The sequence below is a fragment of the Lissotriton vulgaris genome, chromosome 9, assembly GCF_964263255.1.
Source record: "Lissotriton vulgaris chromosome 9, aLisVul1.2, whole genome shotgun sequence".
NCBI classification, from domain to species: domain Eukaryota; kingdom Metazoa; phylum Chordata; class Amphibia; order Caudata; family Salamandridae; genus Lissotriton; species Lissotriton vulgaris.
Genome location: NC_141697.1, coordinates 526827568 through 526854006, shown reverse-complemented (window position 1 = coordinate 526854006; position 26439 = coordinate 526827568). Strand labels below are relative to the sequence as shown.

The following is a 26439-nucleotide window of genomic DNA, read 5'->3' as shown; positions in this document are numbered from 1 at the left end:
ATAGTCTACTCAGGAATTCAATCATATTTAGTTAAATTTATTCATACCAATTACTCCATAGGCTGATGTAATTCATGTAAATATATGGTAATTCAAGATTTAGAATATTTCATCCATGATTCACAATGTCCCTTTCCTGAACAACAGTCACACTTTCAATTATGTGTACACAGAATATACACGCAATCTTATTGAAGAAGCTATTCATCCTGTTTCTAAATTTGACAGACATCAATTGTAGATCAAAACCCAGCCATCAAAAGGCCATGCAATGGTATGCGTACTAAAACATTCCTCTAAACCACACACAGTCAAATCCATCATCAATAGACATTGGGCTATCATCCAAACTGAGCCAGATCTAATGAATTTATAACAAAAAAAATACCATTTTTGCCTTTCAACATACTTGAAATTTGAAAGAACTACTGTGAAGCAAGAAAAGCTCAGACAAAGCTGAACATGGAGGAATGCAAATATGTGCAGACTGCGTCCATTACAATAATGTGAATAACAGCATCAAAATAAAACTAAAACATTCAACTACTTGCGACACTGAAAATGTGAGTTACGTCCTTTTGATAAAATATACGTGGGCAAAACTGAGCGTAAAACTAAAATCCAGATACCTTGATAGCCGGGGCTGGTGGCTCAGTGGACTAATGCATCCACTGCAGGTGCCTGTGTTTGACCTCCTGGTCACAGGTTCAAATCCCGGCAGGCCCACTTAGCCTTTCATCTATTTGAGTTCGATACAATGAGTACCATTGAATTGAATAACAATAAACATCTCTTGGGTGAACGTGCGCTTTACAAGTACACATGTTACGTTATAACTGAAAACCAAAGCAATATCACAAACCACAACAACAGTTCGACTGTAGCAATGCATTGGTTTCAAGCTGGGCACAATATAGCGCAACTACGTTTTACCATCATAGAAGTAATGAAACTGAGACCTGACATGGATCCTTATAAACAACTTGCGAGATAGGAATTTTTCTGAATTAAAAAATTGAATTCTATGCAGCCACTTGGGATGAATGACAGATTGGAATATGCGTGCTTCCTATGAGATTCTTGTTTAGTATTTTTGCCATTAAATTCGGAACTTCAGCTGTTTTGCCTATTGACCACCATCATAATTTACATGATTATTTTTAATTCTTCATGTTTTAGTTTCAGTGTTCATGTTGCGCAGTTTTACTGTTAATTGATATATATTTTATACTACTATTTTATTTGAGTTACAGTTTCCATCTTTACTAGTGCACAGGGTTTCTTTAAAAGTTGTGTTTTTCACTTTTCATGGTCTACACCTTTAAGAATAGCTAAGCTGGCACACTAATAAGCTACGTATGCCGTATGTATAAATGTTCACCTAAATACAATGATCCTGCATGATTCGCCATCAGTAACACTTGTGGAGGAGAAGTATGGCGTGACTCTGCCTGTTAAGTGGTAGCCACTTATATGCACATCTTCTATACAGGGTGCAGACGGGTTTGTACAGCATTCCCATTCAGAGGTGGCCGTGGCGGTCCACCTGCAAGAAAGTTCTAAGCATGTTTGATTCTAACAGCGTCCGTTGCATGTCGAGCACACTCCATTCATAGAAGGCTTGTTGATACTTTTGTGCACACAATGTCTTTTCACCTTTGTGTACGTTTTCATTTCAGTAAGTTAAACCTGCACATATGTGCTTTTATGTTTGGACAGACAAATTTGGTGCGTGTGCAGCCACACCGTTTACCATTGAATATTATCGGTTACACTCAGCTGCTGGGTGTTCATTTAGTAACACTTTAAATACTCATTAGAATAAAAGAGGATACAAATAACATATTTTCCATAAAAATATTACAATATAATTGATATTAAACAGAAGAAAAAAGGCAAAGAAATAAAAGAAATGCAAGAAACTCATTGGAGGTTGAAAGTTTTCTGACCGGTTACTAGAAATCTGAAAAATAGAGAGTTTATTTAAATAAACAGTTAGGGGTAACCAAAAAAGATTTATTTATCTGTGTGTTACAACAGGAGGCAAAAGCTATGTTCCATCTATGGCATACAGTGCTCCACCAAGATTTGACTGAAAGCTTATTTGGGCATTTCCAATTGAGTGTAATTTGTTGAAAAGCTAAAGCTAACATGAGGTCAAACAGCCCACGTTCATGAGATAATATCCGTTGTTACTCTGATAAACTTCGAATAAATAGGAGGGTATCCAATAATGGAATATTTAGATAAAAAATATTCAATATCCGGGGCCAAATTTGTAACCAAAAAGAAGCTACGGGAGAGCATGAAAAAAGGAGGTGATGGAGGTCAGCCAAGGTATGATCACAATACCAACAGGTTTTATTGTTAGAGTGTGTAAAATGGGCAATGGAAATGGGAGTGAAATAAAGTCTGTGATATAGTAAAACATAGATTGAGTAGTAGATGCAGATCTAGATATTTTTAACGATGTGGTCTATAACTTGCTCCAAAAGTCATTACTCCATTCACAACCAAAATCTGCCACCTAGGCAAGCTCAATCTTAGTCTTAGATCGCTCTGGGTTAATGGAATTGAGAGATTTATAAATGAGAGAGGTCTTTGGGGTGCTGATAGGATTCTAGGAACTCAATCCTGGGTAGACAAAGAATCTTCAGAAGAAAGGGAATAGAAGGCTTCAAATGGTGCTTCAATAAGTAATGAAAACTTATGCTGAAAGGAGCGAGGACATTTAAAATTAGTTAGGATCTGGGGAAAAGAGCAAGGAGAAGTGCAAGGAGAAGTGCCATCAAATATATCTTGAACACAGATAATGCCTTTAGGTCTCCAGGAGCTCCAGAAATGAAGGTCTATTATTAGGGATGAGAAAATGATAATGCCAAAGAGGTGAATGCAAGAACATATTTCTAGACATTTTCTTTGGTTGACAACAAGGTCTTAACAGTGAGCAAGTATGTTTAAATAATGGAAGAGATGTGAGACTGGTCTTGGCCGTGAAAGACAGAACTTACAGGAAAGAGAAAGGGGAACAGAGACGGCACTCAATATTTTCCCATAAAGGGGTGAAAGGAGAAATATTCGCTTGGAGCCACTCAGAGGCTTGTTTAAGACAAAATGCTTTATGATATAATCTCAAATTTCGAAAATTCACCCCTCCGGTGGATTTTAGTTTTCTAAGGTGGGATAAAGAGATTCTTGATTTTTTATTGTTCCACAAAAATTTGGAAAGTAGGAAGTTAAGTTTCTTCAAATAGATAGAAAGAATATCAACTGGAATCATTGAGAGAATATATAACATAATAGTGGTGATCATCATTTTGATAGAATCTAGGAAAGAAAAAGAGGATTCCAAGAGGAGAGCAGTTTGGAAATGTGATCAAGAATTTATTTCATATTTATTTTAATCGAGTCCGAAATAGAGCTGGTGAACCAAATCCCTAGGCATTTAATTTTTGAACTATTCCAATGAAACCCAGTTGGAATGATGTTGAGAACAAAATTTGTACATGGGAAGAATCTCTGTTTTATCTGAGTTGATGTTTTAACTCAATACTGACGAAATGTCTGAGAATTCATGCAATAATGAGGGGATAGAAAGTTCTGGGTTAGATATAAAGAGTAAGATATAATCCACGTAGGCAGAAAGCGTGAAATGTTGATCTCCGTGTAAAAAAAACAGAAATAAAAGTTTCATAGCGGATGTGAGCCAGACAGGGTTCAAGAGAAATAATAAAAAGGAGAGGAGATATAGGACAACCCTGTCGGACACCACGGTGAAGTGAGAATCTATTTGATACAAGACCATTAACTATAGTGGAAGCAGTAGGTGCCGTATAAAGTAAAGAAACCAGGGAAATTAATTTAGACCCAAAACAATGCCAATGGAGTGATTGAAATAAAAAGGACCATTCAACTCTATTAACAGCCTTTTCTACATCAATAGATATTGCAGCCAGGGAATGAGATAGAGTAGATGCCTTATTTAGAACATTGAAAAATAACAGAGAGTTATAAGAGGTTAATTACAAAATCACATTGTTCTGGACCAATTAGAAGGGGTAGTAGTGATTCAGAATTAATGTCAAAAGTTTAGCAACAATTTTATAGTCTACATTTATTAAGGATATAAGTCAATCATTTTTGTAGAGTTTGGGATCTTCACCTTCTTTGTGAATGAGACAAAGGGAGGCTTCTAATAAAGTACTGCTTGTCTTACCAGTGGTACAGATATATTGAAATATTATAAAGAGTTTGGGGAGTAGACAATTTTAAAAGTGTAAGTAAAATTCGACTGAGAAACCATCTGGGCTAGGGGATTTATTTTTCTTTAGTGAGTTAATAGAACTGGTAATTTCTTGGTGCAAAATACCCAAGTCTAGGGAATCAAAATCAAGATCAGTGGATGAAGGAGGTGGAATATTGCTGAAATAGAAATCAATATGAGGATTAGATGCGGGCGCTTCTGGAGTATATAGATTGTTATAACATGTTGTAAATGCATCAAGGATTTCTTGATCTTTAAAAAGATTCTTCCCATCTGCTGACTGAATAGAATCTATCAATGTCCTCTCTTTTCTACATTTGAGGTAATTAGCAAATAGTGATCCAACTTTCTCCATAATATTGAGCACTCTATGAAGTAAAATAGATGAAGCATTATCAGTGGATATCTTGTTAAACTCTAGCTTAGCGCGAACAAGCTCCTGCTGGTTAGCGTCAGATGAGGAAGTATAAAATTTATGTTTTAAGTGCTTGATATTAGTTAATAAAGCCTTAGACTGAATGTGAGTGTGTTTCTTTTTCCTGGCAACAAAATCAATAATGACAGTAGTGAAGGAGTATAGGAAGAGCAATAGGCCATACAAAGAGGAGAAAAAAGGAATATTAAGAGAAAAAAGCGAAGAGTAGAACAGAACATTTTATTATAATGTACAAGAAAGGGATCACTGACATAATATAGAATACCAAAATATAAACTTACCAAAGTATCGTTGACAAAATATATAATGCAAAAATATCGAATTCCTATCTACAAACAGGTAAGTACAAAAATATTGAATAAAAAATATTGTTGTAAAAAATAAAGTAAGTCAAAATATCGATTTTTTTTAAATGTCTTAAAAGTAATTTAAAATTAATGAAATAATAAATATAATTAACTAAACATATTTAAAAATACTTAACCTTAAAATTGATAAATAATTAATTTTAGTTAAAAAAGAAACATACAATTTTATTTTTTAATACATATATATTTGAACGTAATATTAGTAAAAAATATACAATATTGTTAGCGTAGGATAGCGGGAGGGTAACATTTACTATTACCACTCCAGTGAGTGCAACAGTAGAGAAAGCGTTGGATAGCGTAGGGGTAAAAATACTATTCCCACTCCATTGAGTGCAACAGTAGGGAAAGCGTTGGATAGCGGGAGTGTAAAAATTACTATTCCCACTCCAGAGAGTGCAACTGTAGGGAAAGCGTTGGATAGTGTAGGGGTAAAAATTACTATTCCCACTCCAGTGAGTGCAACAGTAGGGAAAGCGTTGGATAGCGGGAGGGTAAAAGTTACTATTCACACTCCAGAGAGTGCAACAGTAGGGAAAGAGTTGGATAGCGTAGGGGTAAAAATTACTATTCCCACTCCAGAGAGTGCAACAGTAGGGAAAGCGTTGGATAGCTTAGGGGTAAAAATTTCTATTCCCACTCCAGAGAGTGCAAGAGTAGGGAAAGCGTTGGATAGCGTAGAGGTAAAAATACTATTCCCACGCGAGAAAGTGCAACAGTAGGGAAAGCGTTAGATAGCGGGAGGGTAAAAATTACTATTCCCACTCCAGAGAGTGCAACACTAAAGAAATCGCTAGATAGCGGGAAGGTAAAAATGACTATTCCTACTCCAGAGAGTGGAACAGTAGGGAAAGAGTTGGATAGCGGGAGTGTAAAAATTACTATTCCCACTCGAGAGAGTGCAACAGTAGGGAAAGCGTTGGATAGCGTAGGCGTAAAGATTACTATTCCCACTCCAGAGAGTGCAACAGTAGGGAAAGCGTTGGATAACGTACGGATAAAAATTACTAGTCCCACTCCAAAGAGTGCAACAGTAGGGAAAGTAATGATTTAATATATTAGTAAAAATAAATTATATATCAATACCAATAAAACATTAATTAAAAAATAATTTCCAATTTAATATTCTGTAATAATAAATTAACTAGAAATACAAATAGATATTAGTTGTTAAAAATGTATTACCTATTCATAATGAATTAACAACTAATTAATTTTCAATAACAAAAACTAATTAAGAATAAAAATAATACCAATTAATAATTAACAGTACATTAATTATCAATACACAAAAAGGGTTTTTAATATGTAATTAATTACAATTAAATGACTTCCCACCCTATTCCCCTATAAACCCACAATCCGTTATGGAAAATAAATTAAGAATATTAACATATTTATCAATTAATCAATTAATAAAAATTAATTACCAATTGAAAATTAATTAACAATAAATTCAAATTGAATACCAATAAATAAATAAAAATATTTAATTAATTACAATTAAATTACCTCCCACCCTATTCCCCTATAAACCTACAACCCGCTACAGATTTAAAAAGCAAAATTAAATTAAAAATCATTGATAATTGCTAAAAATTTGCATTTAATTTAATATAATTAAATTACTTCCCACCCTATTCCCCTATAAACCCACAACCCGCTACAGAATTAAATTACGCAAAAATTAAATAACATAAAATTCATTACTTAAAATAAATTAAACATACATTACAAAAAAAATATACACTTTTCACACATGTACTAACATACAAAACACTTTAAAAAATTCAGTATTATTAAAAATCCAAAATATTTTTATGCCTATATTATATACTTCGATTATTTTGACTTCTATATTTTGACAATCACTATTATATTACTTACCTTCAATTCCACTATATTGTGTCCATTCAATATTTTGTCCATTCTGTATTTTTACTTCAATATTATGGCCATTCTATATATTTTTTTTAATAGTGTGTCTTGTTACCACAAGAAAGAAAAGAATAGCTGCATAGCAAAATCAAGAAGGAGAGCAGAAAGGGAAAGGGAAAGGGTCAAAGGAAACAAAAAACAGAAAAGTAAAATACAAAAAAGGGAAATAGAAAAGCCAAAAGAGGAAACAGTACATATCCATAAAGGATGACTGAAAAGACATTGGGTGAGGTTGAGGAGGGCATGTCCTACAACTTTGGCAGCAAGGAAGAAAAAAGGAGACAGGATCGTCTCCTTCCAAAGCTTCAGGCAAACCATAAATATGTAGATTGTTTCTCCTGTTTCGGTTTTCCAAATCTTCAGTGTGCTGTTCTTGCCTGTGGACCTCCCTTTCCGAAGAAATAATTCTCTGAGTCTCGCCTTGGACTACCAAAAGCTGCTGCTCCATTACAGATACTCTACTTTTCATTGAAGACCACTTTCGTCTAGAAGCTGCATTTTGCTATTTGTTTCCTCTACAAAAGGATGCAATGCTTGAATCTCCTCCAGCAGCAACTCCAAAGAAATAGGTGGTGGCAGCTTGTCAGGAGAGGGAGGATCATGTTTCAACCTTTTTGACGCTAAAGAAGGTAGAGAAGTCTTATTTACTACAGCCTCTGATGAGGAAGTTCGAGCAGAGGCTACACCAGTCATTTCTTCAGCAACAGGTGATTGTACTACTATTGATGAGTGAGATACAGATCTAATCAGAGATTGCCCTTTAGGAATAAATATAAATTGTGGTTTTCTCAATTTACCCATAAAAGGGAACCATACAACTGAATGGAAATGGCAGATGCAAACTTCTAACAGTATTAGCTCCTCAAGATTAATACCACAAAGTAATACACAGCATCCGTGACATTAAATCTCCCACAGAGAAGTATTAGTTTATAGCGCTAAGCTGAAACACAGTAAACACCAATGTCAGGACAGTCAGTATGTTGTAGCTTCTAGGACATGACCATAATAAAGTTGAGCATCCACAACCAATAAAGAAATTCCTTATTTATGAAAGGTTGATGTCCTTTGAATAGAGGGTATTTTTCTAATTTCCTGGATTGAGCAAAAATATTCTCAGAGTTTATAAGCCTTAGAAAGAGCCGTAAAAGACACACATTCAGGCTTGAGGCACAAAGACCCAGTCGCAAATTAAGGTGAAGATTGAGGCTGCAGGGGTTCCCATAGTGCAGCACAAATCAAAGAAAAGATGCCAGAATTAAGTTTCCCAGTGTGCTGCATGACAGGCACTTACTTGCGTGCGGAAACAAAATGGCGGCCGTTGAGTGAGGTGACCCTGACAATCTGAAAAATAAAGAGAAGTGCAGCTCGCTTCATTACACCGGGCAGCTCCTCATAATGCCCCTAGGTTCTGCTGCAGGAAAAGCCATTTTCCGAAGGCTGAAAGGTGCTAAAAACGCATCAAATGACCGTCAAGTGGCCATTTTGAGTTGCGTCAAAGCCACGTCCCCAGATTGTGAATTTGTTTTGATGACGCAGTGATAAAAAAACACATGTGTATTTAAGTGAAGTACGAGTGGAGTCAGAAGGCGGATATCTGCCTCTGACAAATTTATCTCATAATAAATAACACAACATAGAGTTACTTCATTAAAACACAGAAGATGGGAAAGGGTTTGATAAAGTGTTCGCGCTTGTTTGAATCTTTCACAGGTGGTTCAATTAAACCCTTTGTGGTGGTGAAAGTACTTGGTTGATAGGATTGTTTGAGCGCAGATAATTTAGATTAAGGTTTGCAGAGATGACTGTGTCAGTGGTAAGATATTAACTCACAGACATTCACTCACAGTCCTTCTATGTCCACGTTGGCAGGAATAAGACCTCACCATCCGGGCCAACCTATGCATGAGTAATTTTTAGAGTCAATGAAGTAAGGGTGGGGCTAATTATCAACATGTATGTTTGCATTTATTTATTTATGTAATTTGGTGTTTTCTATGCAGTGCTGTTCCAGTCATTTCGTTCGTAGAACAGTGCCAGGCTAATGACTGTGCAATGGCTAATTAGATAATTATTCTTAGGACAAATGACCCAATTTACAAAATATTTCCTTCAGTAATTGTAACATCCATAAAAAACTCAAGAGTGCATCACACCTTAGAGCAGGTTAAACTTCTCACATAAAAACTTTTTTAAACTACTTCCTTAGCAGGTGGTACAGCCAGTTCTTCATGCATCCTACTCCTTTATATTTAGAATCACTGATGCATAGGGCATAGCACGTTGAATCAGATCCTCACTTTCACTAGGCAGATGGAGGGGTTTAAGGTCATGTTTGATATTGTTGCACTTTGTCAAGTGAATGGCTAGCATTCCTTCTTGATTTTGTATTGGTTGTCGTCTCATATAATGAATCCTGAATAGGCCCACATAACCACATTTCAATATTCTATTTGAGCCATTCTGACTAATTTGGCTCATTTGATGATCTATTTAAATTAAGTTGGGACCTTCTTTTAGCAGTCTGTGCCTTGAGGATGAATGTAAGCTCATGGCAGAAAAACGTTTCTTGATTTCTCACTTTTTTGTCAAGGGATGGGACTGTCCCCATGCAAGAGGACTTCAAATTAGACTTCTATTACTTTAGATGCACCAATTAGTAGAAAATTGCATTTCATGCTTTCCAGACATGACGTTTTCCTCTTGATCCAATAATAAAAGTCTGGTACTGTCATGTTCCATAGTTTAGTTTATTTCTTAGTTTTTATTAAGAAGTTGGTTTGAGTTTCCTGTCGGCACATCATTGTAAGGGATATTATGTAATTCAGCTAGTGGGCACAGAGAGTGACACAGAAGACTGCTTACACTGTAGATTGGCCCACCACCTCACTTCATAATCACCGTGGGCTGCAGCAGAGTAATGGTTAACTGAGTGTAATAATGGCACAAGACAACAACATAAAAAGAGAGGAAATTCACAGGTTGTGGTGACTGGTTAACATCAGGTCTACTCCTCGTTCTTCTCACCCTAAACCTGGAACAGAAAACAGGATATCGTTGAAAATAGTTCAGGCATTGCTGTCATGCAACTCTGTTTTACATTATTGAGAAATTGAAAAACGAAAATAAAAACAAAGGGTCTCATTACAATGTTGGTCCGAAAGCCTCCGACCAACAGTCGGATTCCCCTAGAGCGTGTCGGAACCCATCCGCCTGACTCGGTCAGAAACAATTCCGACCGACCGATTATGATGCTCTTGGTTGGAAGGGAAACCATTTGGTCATTCCGAATCGGTTCCGACCAGCATTCGGAGAATCTAAGTCAGCCAGAGCCGAATCGTACAGCTCAACAGACAACGTTTCTGACCCACCAATTATGATGTCGGATCCTGACACCCTTCCAGTGTCGGACTGTCTGACACGAAAAGGCTGACGGAAACTGACTTTGGGGGCCCCTAGCAGGCCCCCCTTCATCCTGAGATCTCCGGTTGGGGTCCATCGGAGTACCCAAGGGGCCTGCTGTAAAACCATGGACAGTGTGGTAGGCACCATGGGGTGCCTGCGACAGGGTGAACGGTTTTCCACAGACACCCCTTTTCCCCATAGGAGCCTCTATTTACAGATGGAACACAGGCTCCCATTGAAGTCAATGGGAGTCCTTCCGAATGGTTTATGGAAGCATCGTAATCGGCTGGGCGGAACTGCCGACTGCGAGTCTGTCAGTCTCGATTCAGAGACGGTGTCAGGAGGAGGAAACTCCAACCGACATTGTAATGAGGCCCAAAGTTGTGATATCTTCCAACATCAGATCTTTTAAGCAGCAAACCCAATAGGAAAACTCACTGCTCCTGTCAAATATCAGGATACATGACCAACAAGCTATGAAGTGTATTTCCAAGTTGAAAAAAAACATTCACCCATTTATTGTTATGAAAATAAACCTGTTATATAACCTGATAACCATTATTGTTATAAAACTGCTTTCAAATATTCTATAGATGTAGAACAACCATTTATGGCAGACCCGGAAGCAGAGGTCGACCCGGGACCAGGGTTCGATTCCCGACACGGCAGGGTCTTGGGCCATGGTCAGCAGACTCAATAATTCTCGTCTCGGTGCCTACTCCAACCATGGGTCTCACTCAGCAACTCTGGGCAATAGCTTGCTTAATCTCTACTAAAGGCCCCATCAGCGCCGGGAATGCTTGTCTTCCCCATGGAGATACCCAGGCGGGTCCATCTCACAGGGAAAGCCAGGATGGGTTCCCCAGCGGTATACAGCACCGGGACGCCCCTTTGCTGGGGCAGCTGTGCGCTTTACAAGTATACGACATTTAACATTTAACATTACTGTGCCCAAGATCTAAGTGGGCATCTGTTCCTATACTAAATACCCCACTCTCGTCAGTAAGGTGTGTGGTCTGCAAAGTACACTCTACCTCTGGGTAAGGTAGAGGCATGCCATTCCCCTGCCTTGGGAAGGGGAATAGTCCTATCAAACTTTAAATTTCTCCGCCTTTGTATACCAACTAATTTTTTTAATCTTTTGTGGTATTCGCAAACACCAGTACAGCTCAAGAAAAAGGCTTGCTAAAATGTTTAGAAGCTTTGACATAGTAGACAGCTGCCCTGGTGCCCTGTATGAAATCCCACCCCTCCTAACTCTAATTTTAATAAGCTTTACTGGTAGGCTGTTTTTCATCCTATGGATATAGGTCGTGTATGCATACTCCCCAATGTTTGTTCTCTCTTCACAGCTTCACAAAAAATATGGCTCTATGTACACATTGTACCTGGGATCTCAGCGATATGTGGTGCTCTGTGGATACAATACTCTGAAGGAGTCCTTAATTGACAAAAGTGAAGAATTCAGTGGCCGTGGAAAGTATCCCCTCTTTTACAATTTTACCAAAGGCAACGGTAAGGATTTAAGGTTTAAGGACATCTGGTAATATCCTGTGTCGTAATTGCGTGCTCCACATGTCTCAAATGATACTTCAGATAGCTCAAAACCCAGAATTTGCCTGAACAACAGATAACTGGGGTAACATTCTTAAATGTATCTCGGATTGTCTTTTCTTTTCTATACTCGCTTTTCATATTTCTCATTATCCTTGTGTTTTCTATGATAGCCTTACTGCTCCCTCTCTTTCTCTCCCAGACTCTTTCTCTTTTCTCAAAGTATGCATTCTTCTTCTGTATGTATATATATATATCTTTTTTGTTATCATGGGGGTTTCTCTTTAGCTATCTGTCTTCATCTTTATTTGTCTTTTGCTTCCTTTGTCTCCCCAAGAAACAGTATCTCACTCTACAGTATCTCACTCTTAGCCTTTCTGTATCTCTAGTTCTTCTGTCTTTCAGTATCTTTATGATGAAGCTATTTCCCCGGCTTTAAGCCCTTCATTATTTTTCCAGTTACATTTTTACTTTGTCCATCTCTATTTAGAATTGTGTTTCTATTTAAATGTTACTACTCCTCTTATCTTTATCAGTTTGAACAGGAATAATGAACAATCTGTGACACAATAATCGCTTTCAAGCTTAACTGGAGAAAATGTGTGTTAGGTATTTAACAAACTTGTCAGAAACTAACCCAGTGTTTGATTCGTTTGTTGGGCGTTGCTGGGTCCCTTTCCCCCAGAGCGAGCACACACAAGAAACCCACACTGCTATTTTTAAAGGTTCTATTTAAAGCCAGTTTTAGTGTACAATATATGCAAAATGTTATTAAAAATATCAAAATCACTGTAGATTACACATGGGAAAAATATAAAAATTATAAAAGCCCGCAACATGTCTCATTGCACAGTAGAACCTCTTCGGTTTAAGTCCTAGTTTATAGATCTATTACCACAAAATGTCTACCATTCTATTAAGGTTCTGTTTTTAGATGTTTATTGTCGCATACATGAACTTCATTTATATTTTACGTCCAAAGTCTGCCTGCAGGCTAATACATGAATAATGTCGGGAGTCAGCAAATGTCCAATCTGATGGAAATCAGTACTGAAGGCACAGGGAAATTATGGAGGCCACAAATGGTGCCCTCATTAAAATCTGGGGTATCCGGGCGAAACCTTGACTGTTACTGCCCTGGAGCACGTGTCTTCACTTCTCCCATACTCCGCAAGTTCTATCTCCTGTTCAATCCCTTTTACTTTCATACATTCACTCACTTTGTCCTGTATCTGCAATGGTTGTAACGTTTGCACTCAAAGGTCCTACGAGACTGAGTGCAATAAGTAACTTGAAGTAAAATGTCTGAAGCAAGGGCTACACATGCTGACAGTGAAGGGTCTGTGTGCTAGGTAGTGGCTACAAGAAAAGCTGGTCCTAGTGCCGGTATGGGTAATGTCGGACTGCGAGCATCACCGCCTATCGAAAGAGAGTGAGTGAGTGTGTGTGCAGGTTTGTCATACATAGGAGCCCATTAGGATCGCGGACGGACTTGCGTCCGTCCGCGACCCCAGAGTAGGAGGGAACCTCCGCATGGCATGCGGAGTTCCCTCCTGTGCAATTAGGATGTGACCGCCACCCTGGCGGTCACATCCTCTATTTTTAACATTGCGGCGGGTGAGGCTTCAAGCTGCACCCGCAGCAATGTTAAAAATGCACGCATTGCATTTGTATGTAGAAAGTGGCAGGCACCGCGCGGTGCCTGCCCCTTTCTGCATACAAATGCAGAGGGGTACCATAGGTACCCCCCATGTGCACCCCCCACCCCCTTCACATAGGGGGCCCGCAACAGGCCCCCACAGTGAAGTTACACATGCTTTTCTACAGTGGAAAAGCCGCCACGGAAAAGCATGTATCAGAGCCCATCCTAAACTGGCTGACGGTGTCTGAAAGACACCGTCACCATATTAGTGCTTTTCCGCCACGGTTGTGAGCCAGCCGCGGCGGAAAAGCTGCGGACGGAAACCAGGACCCACCAGCCATCCTAATGTGGCGGTGGGTTTTTGGTGGGTTCACTGCGGATTTTCCACATCCTCCGGGCCGGCAGTGGCTTCCGCCGGCCCAGAGGATGCAGAAAATCTGCAATCCTAATAAGCCCCTTAGTGTGCCATTTCTGCTCTGGGTACTCCGTTTGAGTTATATGTACCTGGTAATCAAAAATGAACATGTTTAGCAAAATGCCGAATAGGCTTGATTAATATGACACACATTTAGTTAACATTATTATGTTCTGCAATGTGATAATCAAGCTTACGTTAATATAGTGGTCGTATTTTATCTAAACAGTGACTGCTTCATTTTACATTTGCTTGTTATTTATTCTGAGGGTATTGAGAAGATGGACAGCTGTGTATCTCTTTTATTGTTGTTGTTTAAGAGAATGCAGTCTCATAGAACAAATATAGTCATAGGGGCACTATGTTTTTGCTAAGAGTTTTTGACAATAGCGAGAATAAGTAATAAAAGTCAGATACGGAGATTGAAGAAGAGAGGGGAGGCTTACCTACAGGCAAAACTGGGACAGTCCGTATATAAACTTATCTAGCGTCCCAGATGAAGGCTACTTGGGTGATGGGAGGCGCTTATCCTTGATTGATTATTTTATCAGTGCAGCTGACCTCGTGAGACGACAATAGCAGAACTTGTTATTTCATTGAACATAAGTTCCATTGTTAAAACATATATGCTGGATTGTGCCATATCTGAAACTTGAAATAAGTTTTATCTACTCCTGTGCTAGAGGTAGGTTAGCACTTAGAAGAAGAGATTGAGGACATATGTGCTGCACATTTAATGTAGCAACTATGTTCTAATGGCTCATCCTGTTCACACTCATAGCAGTCATGACTCGCAATTCTCACGAGTGGGGGGGGGGAGGGCAACACAGGGGGTACGGCGGACAGAGGCTAAAATAAAAGTAAAACTTACCGGACCAGTCCTGCGCCGCCCCTGCTCCTATGCCGGGTCCTGCATTTTCCTGCTCCAGAACAGGAACAGGCATGCCCCCCCCCCCCCTGTAAGCCAATTACAACTCTGCGATGGCCTTGCATGCAGCCTACATAGAGAAAATGTGGAGTGCGCATGACTGCTTTGGTCGACCCCTAGGCTGTCCAAACAGTCAGGGTACTCAGAGGGGTGCAACCACTCCTCCCTGACCCGCACATCCACCCACCCCCAACCAGGCATATCCTCCCGCCTGCCCCAACCAGGCATACCCCTGCCTTCTACTTTCTCGCAGCAAGTGAAGCAAAAAATAAAATGGTATTTAAAATACCATTTTATTTTCTGCTTCTCGCACGGCGAGAAAGCAGTGGGGCAGCGCTCCTCCGCCCTAATGGAGGAGTCGCCTGACTCATAGTACACGCAGTTGCTTCCCTATTATTTGTCTTTGTTGTGGGTGAAATCTTATTGTGTGCACTAGACTAGGATTCTGATTTAAATTAAATCTTTACAAAGTATCTTGCATGTTCTGATGTTCTTGAGTGCCTCAGTCCCTAATGGAAAAGGATTAGGGGCTCCACCGAATATCCCTTTAATGTTGCATGCAATTGATCTTCACCTGAAACACATCTTGCTCAAATATTCTTACGTGGGTTGTGGAATGGTTGCAGTAAAACAAGCTTTCTGATTCAAGTTGGTACATTGATTAAGGGCCAGATGTATCAAAGGGTTTTACCCATTCTGTGTCTATGGGAAAACGTGTTCATACATATGGCCCTAAGTCCTTAGTGCCAGGGGTATAGAAAGATTATCCCTGTGTTTCTAGAAAAGAACTAGAAAATGTATCAAGTTCTACGGTGTCCTGCCATGCATCCTGCTGTCAAAAGAAATGGGTCAGGGATATGGGGTGGTGACCTTGCTTATTGAAGGTAAACCATCCCATACTACGTCAACAGTGGGATATGGACATTTTTTGTAATGGAGGTAAAGATCCTGTGGCTTTGCCCTTCAATGGTGAACAAGACTTGTTTTTATCTTTTGAAACACTCTAGATGTGTATCTTTCTTGTAATGCCTAAAATGTGCCAGTCTTTTGCACAATAGTCTAATTTAGTGTTTTAATGATGCAAGGAGGGTTTGGTGGTAGTATTTGAAGTCTGCTGGGTATGAGGAGGAACACTTGCTGATTCTTCCAGACCATCAAGGCAGCATTCAGGACTTTATATGTGTAGGAAGGTAGGATATTTCTGCATAGTTACCCTGACTTTTTGCCTGGTGCTGTGCTGGTTTTTTGACTAGTCTGACGGGGATCCTGCTAATCAGGACCCCAGTCTATCCGCTTTCTCCATAAATTGGTTATGTTATGAACTTAGGTACACTCCAGATTTGATACTGGGGTACGCTTGTCAGTCCCTAGTTTATGGTACACATGAACACAGGGCATAGGTACCCCAGAGGCCTCCCATGGTCTTAAGCATGTTTTATGCCACCCATCAGAGGCCATGCAAAATGGAACCTACAGGCCTGCCATTGCATCCTGTTTAAGTTGGTGCATGCACCACTTACTTGAAATATAGGTTTACTACAAGGGTCACTGCACTTAAACCTGTAAGTCACCCCTATAGCAGTCCTTAACAATCATGAAGGCAGGGTGCTTGGTTCTATGTGAGTGGGTGCCACTGCATGAGCAGGACACCCCCGCAGCCAACGGAGTCCATTTTCCCTGGTTATCAGTGCATCAGCCATTTATGACATATAGATTGGCATTATGCGACCACGTTATGACCAACTATAAAACGGCTGAAAGTAACCCTATTGTGTTTGGTGTCAAACATTGTAGAATCATACCCCCACACTGGTAACCGTTGTGGGAGGTATGATTCCACTCCTCTGAAACGAGCTTTGCGAGGTCCCTCTAGTCCTGGGCAGCCCAAAATGGTTGCTTCCGACCACAGACACATTTCTGCCCTTCTGCTACTGAGTCAAGCCCGAGAAGGAGTAGGCAGAAAAATTGGCATCCTGTCACAGGGAGGTATGACCACCTCCCAGACAGAATTTGGTGTATTAAGCCTCGTGCGTTCGCTTGTCAGGGACCGAAAGTCTGCACAAGGGGCACATTTGGTGTCCCTGTGCATAGTCCAGTTCAAACCAGTCCTGGGAGCCATTGTTTCCCGCTCTGGCGCGAAACTGGACAAAGGACATGGGAGTAACCTTCCCACTGTCCAGACCTTCACCTGGGAGGGTCCCCTGAATCTGTCCTATCCTTTCCCATGGATAAAAAAGGGCTTACTTGGCTTTTGGACCCTAAATATGATGGGGACAAGATTCTGATCAGGAAAGTACTGACCTTCGACTGTGTGGACACTCTGGAATTCGCTGGACTTCATTTGTGCCCGACTTTATCCCCCTCTCCGTCCAAAGCATCGTCTGTGCCAATGCACCATACAGGCTCTGTGTAGGACCTGTGGAGCATCACGGACAATTGAAGATATCACCCTTGGAGTGAAAGAGTCATTCCTCTGCAACTACAGGCACCACATCTCAACTGACCGGTCTGCTTCTCCTGAGCTCCTATGGACTCCAAATACTCCAGCAGCATAGGAGGTAAGTTTTCAAAGATCTCAACTAGCTGCCTTCTCACCAAGTTTGAGGACAGAATTACTCGTGGGAGGGCAATACCTGTACCCCTGTGCACTGCATACTTTTGCAAGTGCATATGAATGTTGGAGTTTCCAAATCAAGTGCACTGGGCTCTGAGTAGCCCCAACCTCCGGCACCAATTTCACCAAAGAGCTCCAGCCTCCTCACACCGAGTGCTCCGTGGGCTGTTGCTTTGTCAAACTGCTTGACGTACCCTTGTGCCTCCTGTACCTCCATCCTGTGGGTTTTCTTGAGAGTCAACACTACTTTTCTTGGGCTCCCCGTGTTGTTTCAGGTCTGCCCTGACTCCCCTGTGTTTGGTGAGTCTCCAGGACCTTGCTGGTCAAAACCATAACCTTCTTTGACCTTATGCGTGGGTTGCTGTTGCCAAGTCTTGATGGTGCTCCAGCCGCCCAGCAATCCCTCATTACTCTATGTCTTTTGTGGGACAGCTCGTATCTGGCTCCTGATTGTCCTCAACTTATCCTGGTCTTGGTGGTTGCAGAGTCAAGAACCCCCTCAATGCACCTGCAGCACCCGACATCGGTGGGCACTCGTCTGCCGAGCCCCTGGCCACTCCTGAGTGACCTAGACTCTGTCCCCTCTGCTTTCAGGTACTCTTCACCAAGAATCCACCTTTAGATTCCGACAGACACTTTCCTTCTTCCCAGAAGTGGCTCTTCTTCAAAGTCCTCCATAGAGTCTTTCTAGCTTATTGGTCCCATAAGAAGCATGCATACACTGGACAAGTAAACATACATTTACTTTGGTCTCTCACCCTAATACAGTGAGCTTTTTGAAATTCTAAGGGTGTTAAAAAGTTAATTCCCAGTAGCCAAGGCATGAGGATTGCCAAGAAGAGCACCATGCCTTTTTTTCGTATACTTCCAGAATGCCATAGAAAAGGATATTGTCTCTCCTAAAGTAGTCTTCCAATTCTATGTTACCCCTGTGTAGATGGCAGATGTCAGTGTTGGTGTCTAGTAAGTTTGAAAGGTAATCCACTTCTTTCTTGGCCACCCACATTCACTGTTAGAAAATGGCACTATATTAATAAACAGATTTAATATCAAGAGTTTCCCCTTACTCTACAATGGCTTCGATTTTGCACATGGTTGTATCTATTATACCTTCTGGCATCTTGGTTGGTGAAATAATCTAATATGTCAGTTTCCAAGAAAAAAAAAAACTAGACAATCGGGTTGCTGACTTCAGAATCAGTTACCCCCAGCATATGGGTGTGAGTGCAAGCAACAATTACCCTGAAGATGCAAAGATCAGCATTAAAAGCAATGCCTGGCTGGCAGAGTGGTCCTTAACTCAGTAGTGGTGTGGGTCAGAAGCAGGCAAAGTGATAATTAAATCAACTTATAAAAAGCCTTATACAAAATGGACCCACTGTTGTGGGTGCACGTACTAAAGTGTGCTTGAACATTCTGCGTTCGGTTCTCAATGAAGAGCTAGAGTTTTGATATCATGGAGGAAAATTCTCCTAGTATTATAGGCAACACCCAGGCAAATTCATGGCTGAGCACAGTCCCCCAAATCATTCCTTCCACTGTCAAGTAAGACAAGATTAAACAAAAGTTGCTGCCTAGAGGTACCACTTACCAATATACAATCATGTCCAATTTTTTCTGTGGCATTCTGAAAGCAAATCTTCTGTACACTCCCAACCACAGCTGAAGCAAAGCATTTGACCTAAAAATGGCAGTATCAGCTGGTCACTCCAAGGGCAATCATGTGCATCTGCATGACTGATCTGAGAATGGTGTGGTATGGAATGTTAGATGGCAGGTGTTAGAAATGGGAGTCTCTAGTTTGCAATGGATTACACCTTTGTCCAAATAGGGACCCTTCTTTAGTCAGGGTAAGGGGGATACACTTCTAAAATAACCCCTACTCACCCCCTTGGTAGCTTGGCACGGGATGACCAGCGTATCTCAGAGGCAGTGTGTAAAGCATTTGTGCACACATGCAGTAATACAGATAAAACACTTCACATGGACACCACACCAGTTTAGTAAAATAAGTAATCTTTATCTAAACCAAACAAGACAAAAATGATAAACATCCACAATACAGTAATACAAATATGACTTTTGAAAGGTGGAAACAGTTGTCTACATAGCAAACTATAGATACAACACTTTCAACACAAAGTACCTTATATGCGTCAAAATCATAAACAAAAACACCCGCAGGGAAGGTCCTTACTCCAAGGGAGGTGATGTGTCGGTTCCTTATTGCCCCACTGATTTTTGCCCCAGGACCAGGGCCCATGCAGTTGTCATGGAAAATAACCAATCAACTGCTCACAAGCTACTTACTGTCATGCATGCGTCACTTAGCCCACCGCAGCAGGTTTTATGGGGTTGGGTTAGTCCGAGACAGACTAAGCCAAAGAGAGGCAGCAGCAATACACATGTTGGGCTGGCTGAGTGCCTTTACCTGGCCAGCCTGACAAGTGCAATTGTAGAATTCCTTGCCTGTATAATGAAGGAGATGAGGGGATCAAAGCCGCCGCCCCCGGTCTCCCAAGGAGTGGTGAGTTGTCCTGCCCAAGGCCAATCTAAGCTCTGCTTTAGCAGCACCTGGATTAGCTGCTTCAGCGTTTGTGTCTCTAGGCAACGAACGTAAAGCCGACTCGACATTGGCTTGGAACATGTGGACATATTCACCAATTACTGCATGGCTTTATTATAAAGCCATGCAGTGATTGGTCATTTGCTAACCCCCTATCTCAGCATCTCTCTGGACTGTTCTCTCCCCCTCCCCGTGCGTGCATGCCATACCTGTTATGTTTTACATTCTTGTTTGTTTAACAGCTCCTAGCAACAAGGTTCTTCTGTTGGAATCCTGAATGTCGAGTCCTGCAGAGAAGCTTGGCAGTGGAGCTGGGAGGTTGGCTTTGGGGATCGCTGTGATTATATCTTCAATAAATCAATTTATCTACCTTCAATTTGCTTCCTGTGACCTTAAAAATGGCGACGAGGATGGGATCCCAATTATTGAAGAAGGTGTAACATGCATTTATCATGAGATTTTTAAAAAAAATATTACTGGACTATTCATCAACATTTTTTTAAAAGGGGACCCCCAGAGGGATCACCGATAACAGGAAGGTTAGTGAATGATTTTTGCAACAAAACTTGTAAAATTTGCGATATAACAACAATTATAAGAAGTTGTTATGATTTGAACCTGTGACTGTACCTGGTGATAGTGAAGGGGAACATAGCGCGTGCCACGCATGCCAGACAATGTGTATGTTTCTTCATGGAGGTCTAAGGAGCCAAGGTTTGTGATTTCACTTGGGTTTTGTTGCAGTGCTGGAAGCTGGTTTGGAGTGCATCCATTGAAATTTTTGGCAGACCAGTGGAATTGATGTGAGCTGGTGGAGAGAGCTCGAGTGCCCGACTGACGTATTCCTGTACGAGCATACATGGAGACGGTGTTGTCAGGTGCGCGTCATCCAACGTATTCTTTGTCGTCAAGCGGCGCAAAGCTGGTCACCTGGATACACCAACTTTCTTAACACGCAAACGTGCATGTGACGTTTCTTGTTGCCTAGAGACACAGCATATGTGCAACAAGGGAGGAAGGAAGGAATATGCCTAACTGAACTAAAGGTGGAATATATCGCTGAGGACAAAAATGCGGCTGAAACAAATGAGTTTTGGGGCAAAGCGGAATATATGAACATACTTTTCTGGAAGTACAAGCTATCTGACATCAAAATATTCATTTTCAAGGTGCCAGCAGGAAGTGTGTGAGAATGAAATTTTGTTTGTAACTTCAATACCTTTCGTTATTTTGTCATATCTACAACTATTTTGAGGTATAAATGATACAATAACATTTCTTTTATTTTAAAGGAAAAAAAATAACAGGGTATGTGAAGATATATTTGGGGTCCTAATAGATTGCATTCTGTGTAAGAAAAACGTGTTGCTGTGGTTAGCTACAAATACATTTTCAGGAGTTTAGCCTTATAATTATTTATATAAACAATTGCCACACAATCTTCTATTCCAACCCCACCTACATTTCTTCCTGAACCCGGTACTCCATGTATGTAGTGGGAAGATTGGAAGGAAGCGTTTACCACTTACCTAGAGGCTGTTGGTGGTGTTGTTTTCATTTCTAAAAGACAATTGGCAATTTTAAAAGTGTGTTTAGGTGTTGAGGGGAGGAATGTGTTTAAAACTTTACCAAGTTTCCACGCTGAAAATGTAAATGATGAGGATTCTTCATATGATGAAGAGGATGTATATGAGATGGCCTTGAATGCTTCAGCTGAAAATTTGGGAGAAAAAATAAGCATAATGGTAGAAAGGCATCAATTCTTCTCCCGCTCGCAAAACCAAGGCAAAAAAATTGAACAGTATGTGGCTGCATTGACGGAGTTATCTATAACATGCGAGTTTAAGGATTTAAGGGATATTATTGTTAGGGATCAATTAATCAATAGGACCAATAATAAGAAGATTCAAGAAAAGTTATTAGATTTAAAAGACCCATCATTAGATAAATCTATTGGAATTGCAAGACTTATACAGAACACTTCTACATATGTAAAATAACAGTCAGAAAATAGTCCTAGATCTGAGGCTGATCCGGGAAAAGTGTGTGCGTTGGGTTCCAATTCGAAGAAAATGGTCAAACCATATAAAGATGAGAATAATTCTGAGGAAAGGATGGTAGAAGTAAATCATAAGAAAAGTTGCTACAGGTGTGGCAATCATAGACACACTGCTGATGCTATATATTGTCCAGCTGCGAGGAGCCGTTCTCATAAGTGCAAAAGAATTGGCCATTTTTCTCGTATGTGTAAATCTATGGAAAAGTATGAGGGGAGAAAAACTAAACAATATAGGGCAATTTAAAACATCTCATATGAGAGATGAAATAGATGGAGAAGAAGAGAGTAATATTGAATTTATGGTGATTGAAAGTGTGAATTCATTGCAGAATTATTCAGAAAATGTTTATCAGCCTCCAAAATGTCTGGTATATATTAATAATTATGAGGTACATATGTGGGCGGATTCAGGCTCCCCTTTCACTCTAATAGCCAAGAAGAATTGGAAACATTTAGGATCAATTGCATTGATTCCTACAGATGTTGAACCAATAGCATATTGCAGTGTTAAATTACCGGTTGTGGGATTTTTCAATGCTAAAAATCAATTTGAAAAATGCACAACCATTGGCAAGATCTATGTAGTTGAGTCTGGCAGAAATTTTTTAGGGTGGAGAGAACAAAAAAGGTTAGGAATTACATTAAATCCTAATCATCTCCAACAAGTGTTGTTGACAAAAGGTGAAGATGATAACAAATGAGTAAAAAAAAATCCAAATTTATTAAAGAAGGATTTAGGGGGCTTAAAGGGATTTGAACACCGAATCATTGTAAAGGAAGATGCTACACCAAAAGTACACAAGGTACGTAATGTTCCCATGGCTTTGAGAGGAAAATTGAAGGAAGAACTGAAAAGGTTATGTAAAGAGAATATAATAGAACACATAGAAGCTTCTGATTAGTTAAATCCGATTGTGAACGCGTACAAACCTAACGGCAAAATCTGCATGTGTGTAGATTTAAGAGACTAAGGGCCAGATGTATCAAGGCTTTTGCGACTCGCAAACGGCCTTTTTGCATTTTTTCTTATGTATCAAAAAATCGGAATTTAAGGAATCGCAATAATTTGCGATTCCTTATTTTGCCATATCATTTAAGGAAACCTGGCCCATAGGAATGCATTGGAAATTATTCTTTATTTGCGAATTCGCAAATTGCGAATTCGCAAATAAAGAATAATAAGGAATTGCTTAAAAATAGCGATTTTGTACATACATACCGTTTTGCGAATTCTAAATAGCGATTCGCAAAAAATCGCTATTTAGGATTTGCAAAACGGAATCTTGATACATCTGGCCCTTAAACGATTGCATCTGGGTGGTTAGATATCCCCTTCCCCCGAATAATTGAAATGTTGTCATGTGTTGAAGGTGGTAGGTATTTTACCACTTTAGATTTATCAAGTGCATACCATCAGGTACGTTTGCATGCAGACTTGAAACATCTAACATCTTTTATTACACCTGAAGGTGCTTTTCAATTTAAAAGGATGCCATTCGGACTGGCCTCGGCTTCAGCCGTTTTCCAAAGAATAATGCAGAAAATATTGAAAGATGTCAAAAATGCCTTAGTATTTCAGGATGATGTGCTAGTTTGGGGCAAGGATGAGTTTCACCATGATGAAGTGTTGGAAAATGTAATGATGAAGCTCGAAATTGCTGGTCTCACTGTAAGTTTGAGTAAATGTGAGTTTGGTCAACAAGATGTTGAATATCTAGGACACACTCTACCAGAACATGGTATAAAACCTAAAATGAATTTGGTAGAAGATTTGGAGAAAGCTCCATCTCCAATTGATAAGGATCAATTGAGGTCATTTCTTGGCTTAGCCAAGTACTATTCCAAATTTGTCCATCATTTTTCTGACTTTGTACAACCATCACGTAACATAATGAAAAAAGGGGTTAATTTTAAATGGTCAAATGAATGCCAAGAGGCATTCAAAACAGTTAAAAAAGCTGTAGCTAATGCCACCACGATGAAGTCGTTCAATCCCCAGTTAAAGTCCATTATTGTAACTGATGCCAGTGGGTATGGATTAGGGGCTGGCTCATGCAGGAAAAAGATGGTAAGGAAAATGTAATAGCATTTGCTTCACACACTTTGAAAGGTGCTGAGCCATCATATTCTACAATTAAAAAGGAAGCGTTAGCTTGTTGGTGGGGAGTACAACATTTTTGAGTTTACATTTGGAGCACAAAGTTTGAACTTCGCACCGATCATAGACCCTTGTTAGATCTTTTTACTACTTCAGGAGCAGGAAGGGCCACCCGACGTATTGCTAAATGGTTATACAGAGTGCAGGAGTATTCTTTTGCATTAAAGTATGTTCCTGGTGTAAGGAACATTAATGCTGATTGTTTGTCACGTTTGCCAGTGGATAACACATGCAGTGATAGCGATGGTGAAGATGATTTGTTAATTGCTAATGTTGAAGAGTGTCTTCAAGCTATCGGTGAACAAGAGTGGAGAGATGCTATTAATGCAGATACATCATTAGTTAAAGTTATAAATGGATCGCCAGTGTTATTTGGTGGTAAATTGGATGGAGATATTGTCATGTACAAGGATGTGTGGGATGAATTGTCAGTTGTAGATGGCATTGTGAGGCGTAGTGAGAAATTGGTGGTTCCCTTATCATTGAGAACAAAGTTGATGAGCTTATTACATGAGGGACATGGGGGATGTCTGCAGTAAAGAGGAAAGCTAGAGTGGACTTTTGGTGGCCAAATATGGACAGAGATATTGAGAGATTCGTGAGAGAATGCATTTCATGCATTTGCAGCAACAAATCTCATGTGTTAAGAAATTCTCCTATTTCTCCTATGAGTTTACCTGGAAGAGCGTATGAAAGGTTAGCTATAGATATTTGTGGTCCATTCGAAGGTTTGGGTTTAGTTGAGGAATATGCAATTGTAATGATGGATTATTATTCAAAGTGGCCCGAGGTAGATTTTGTTGCAGACATTAAGACTAGCAGTAGCATTGCTTTTTGTGAAGACATTTTTGGTAGAGAAGGATGTCCCGCGGAAATATTATCTGACAATGGCCCACAATTCATTTCTAGTGAATTCGATGAGTTTAAAAAAAAAAGGGGGATCAAGCATCTAAGGACTCCGGTATATCACCCAAGGGGAAACGGTTTAGATGAGTGCTTCAACCAGGTGTTGGTAGAACATATACAGTTGGCCACATCTATGAATAGGTGTTGGAGAACCCAGATAAAGAAAATGTTGTGGAACTACAGAACCACTGCTAATGCTGTTACAGGTGAAACTCCATTTTGTCTTCCTAAGGGTAGAATTCCTTGTACAACTGTGGTACCAGCATGGATGGGAAGAAGTGGAAAGAAAATAGTGGAGGATGCTGAAATTCGTGACAAAATATTCACATATCAAAAGGGATACTGATTAAGACATAATGAGAAGATCAGCAGTATTAAGAGAAAGTTTGTTGTAGGAGATTCTGTCAGAGTACGTCCTGATACATATTCCAAGTTATCAGATCCAAAAGAAGTATCAGAAGTCAATGGTAATTTGATCAAAACAATTGACGGAAAGTGGTGGAACATTTGTAAAGTTGTTTAATGTAATGATAATGAACTAAAGTTTTGGTTTAAGGACAGTAAAAGGGATTACAATGATAATTCTGTTTATGATTAGAGATCTCCTAGCACACGCCATAGAATGAAACATAAGAAATATGACGATTATGTTTGTTCTTAATTATTATTTTGTAAAGGTAAGAGATGTGTTATGTTTTACATTCTTGTTGGTTTACCAGATCCTAGCAACAAGGTTCTTCGGTTGGAATCCTGAATGTGGAGTCCTGCAGAGAAGCTGCGTGAATTGTATTGTATGGTGAAGCGCTTTGTGGTAAAACGAATCTCTGCTGTGTGACTGAATAATAATTGCACTGCTTAGCCCCTGACTCTTAATGCTACCTGTTTGGATCTGCGCCGTATAACGATCTATGTTAGAGAGCGAAAATAATTTTTAGATACACTGCAGCAATTGATTTTAAAATTGCACTGTGTGTTGGCCTTTTAATTATATTTGTACCCACTTACCATTGAGGCACTCGTCACCCCTGTAGCCCTGTTTCCACCGCAAGCGCTAGGCTTGTTTGTGTGGAGGGTGCAGGGCGGGACCTTCTTCCAGCTTCCAGGCCGGGACAGGCACTGATTGGACGAGCGTGTAGAGGCGGAGCTGATGACTAGCCCATCCTCTACATAAGCCCATTAACTTCCC

At 40.0% G+C, this 26439-nt stretch overlaps 1 protein-coding gene across 2 annotated transcripts in view; it reads left to right on the top strand.

The window, feature by feature from the left end:
- LOC147690365 (cytochrome P450 2F2-like) overlaps positions 1-26439 on the top strand; it is a 533126-nt gene that overhangs the window by 33196 nt on the left and 473491 nt on the right. For both annotated transcript variants that reach the window (XM_086938001.1, XM_086938002.1), the window contains exon 3: positions 11764-11926. In XM_086938001.1, the coding sequence (XP_086794127.1) occupies positions 11764-11926 (163 nt within the window). The remainder of the gene's footprint in view (positions 1-11763; positions 11927-26439) is intronic.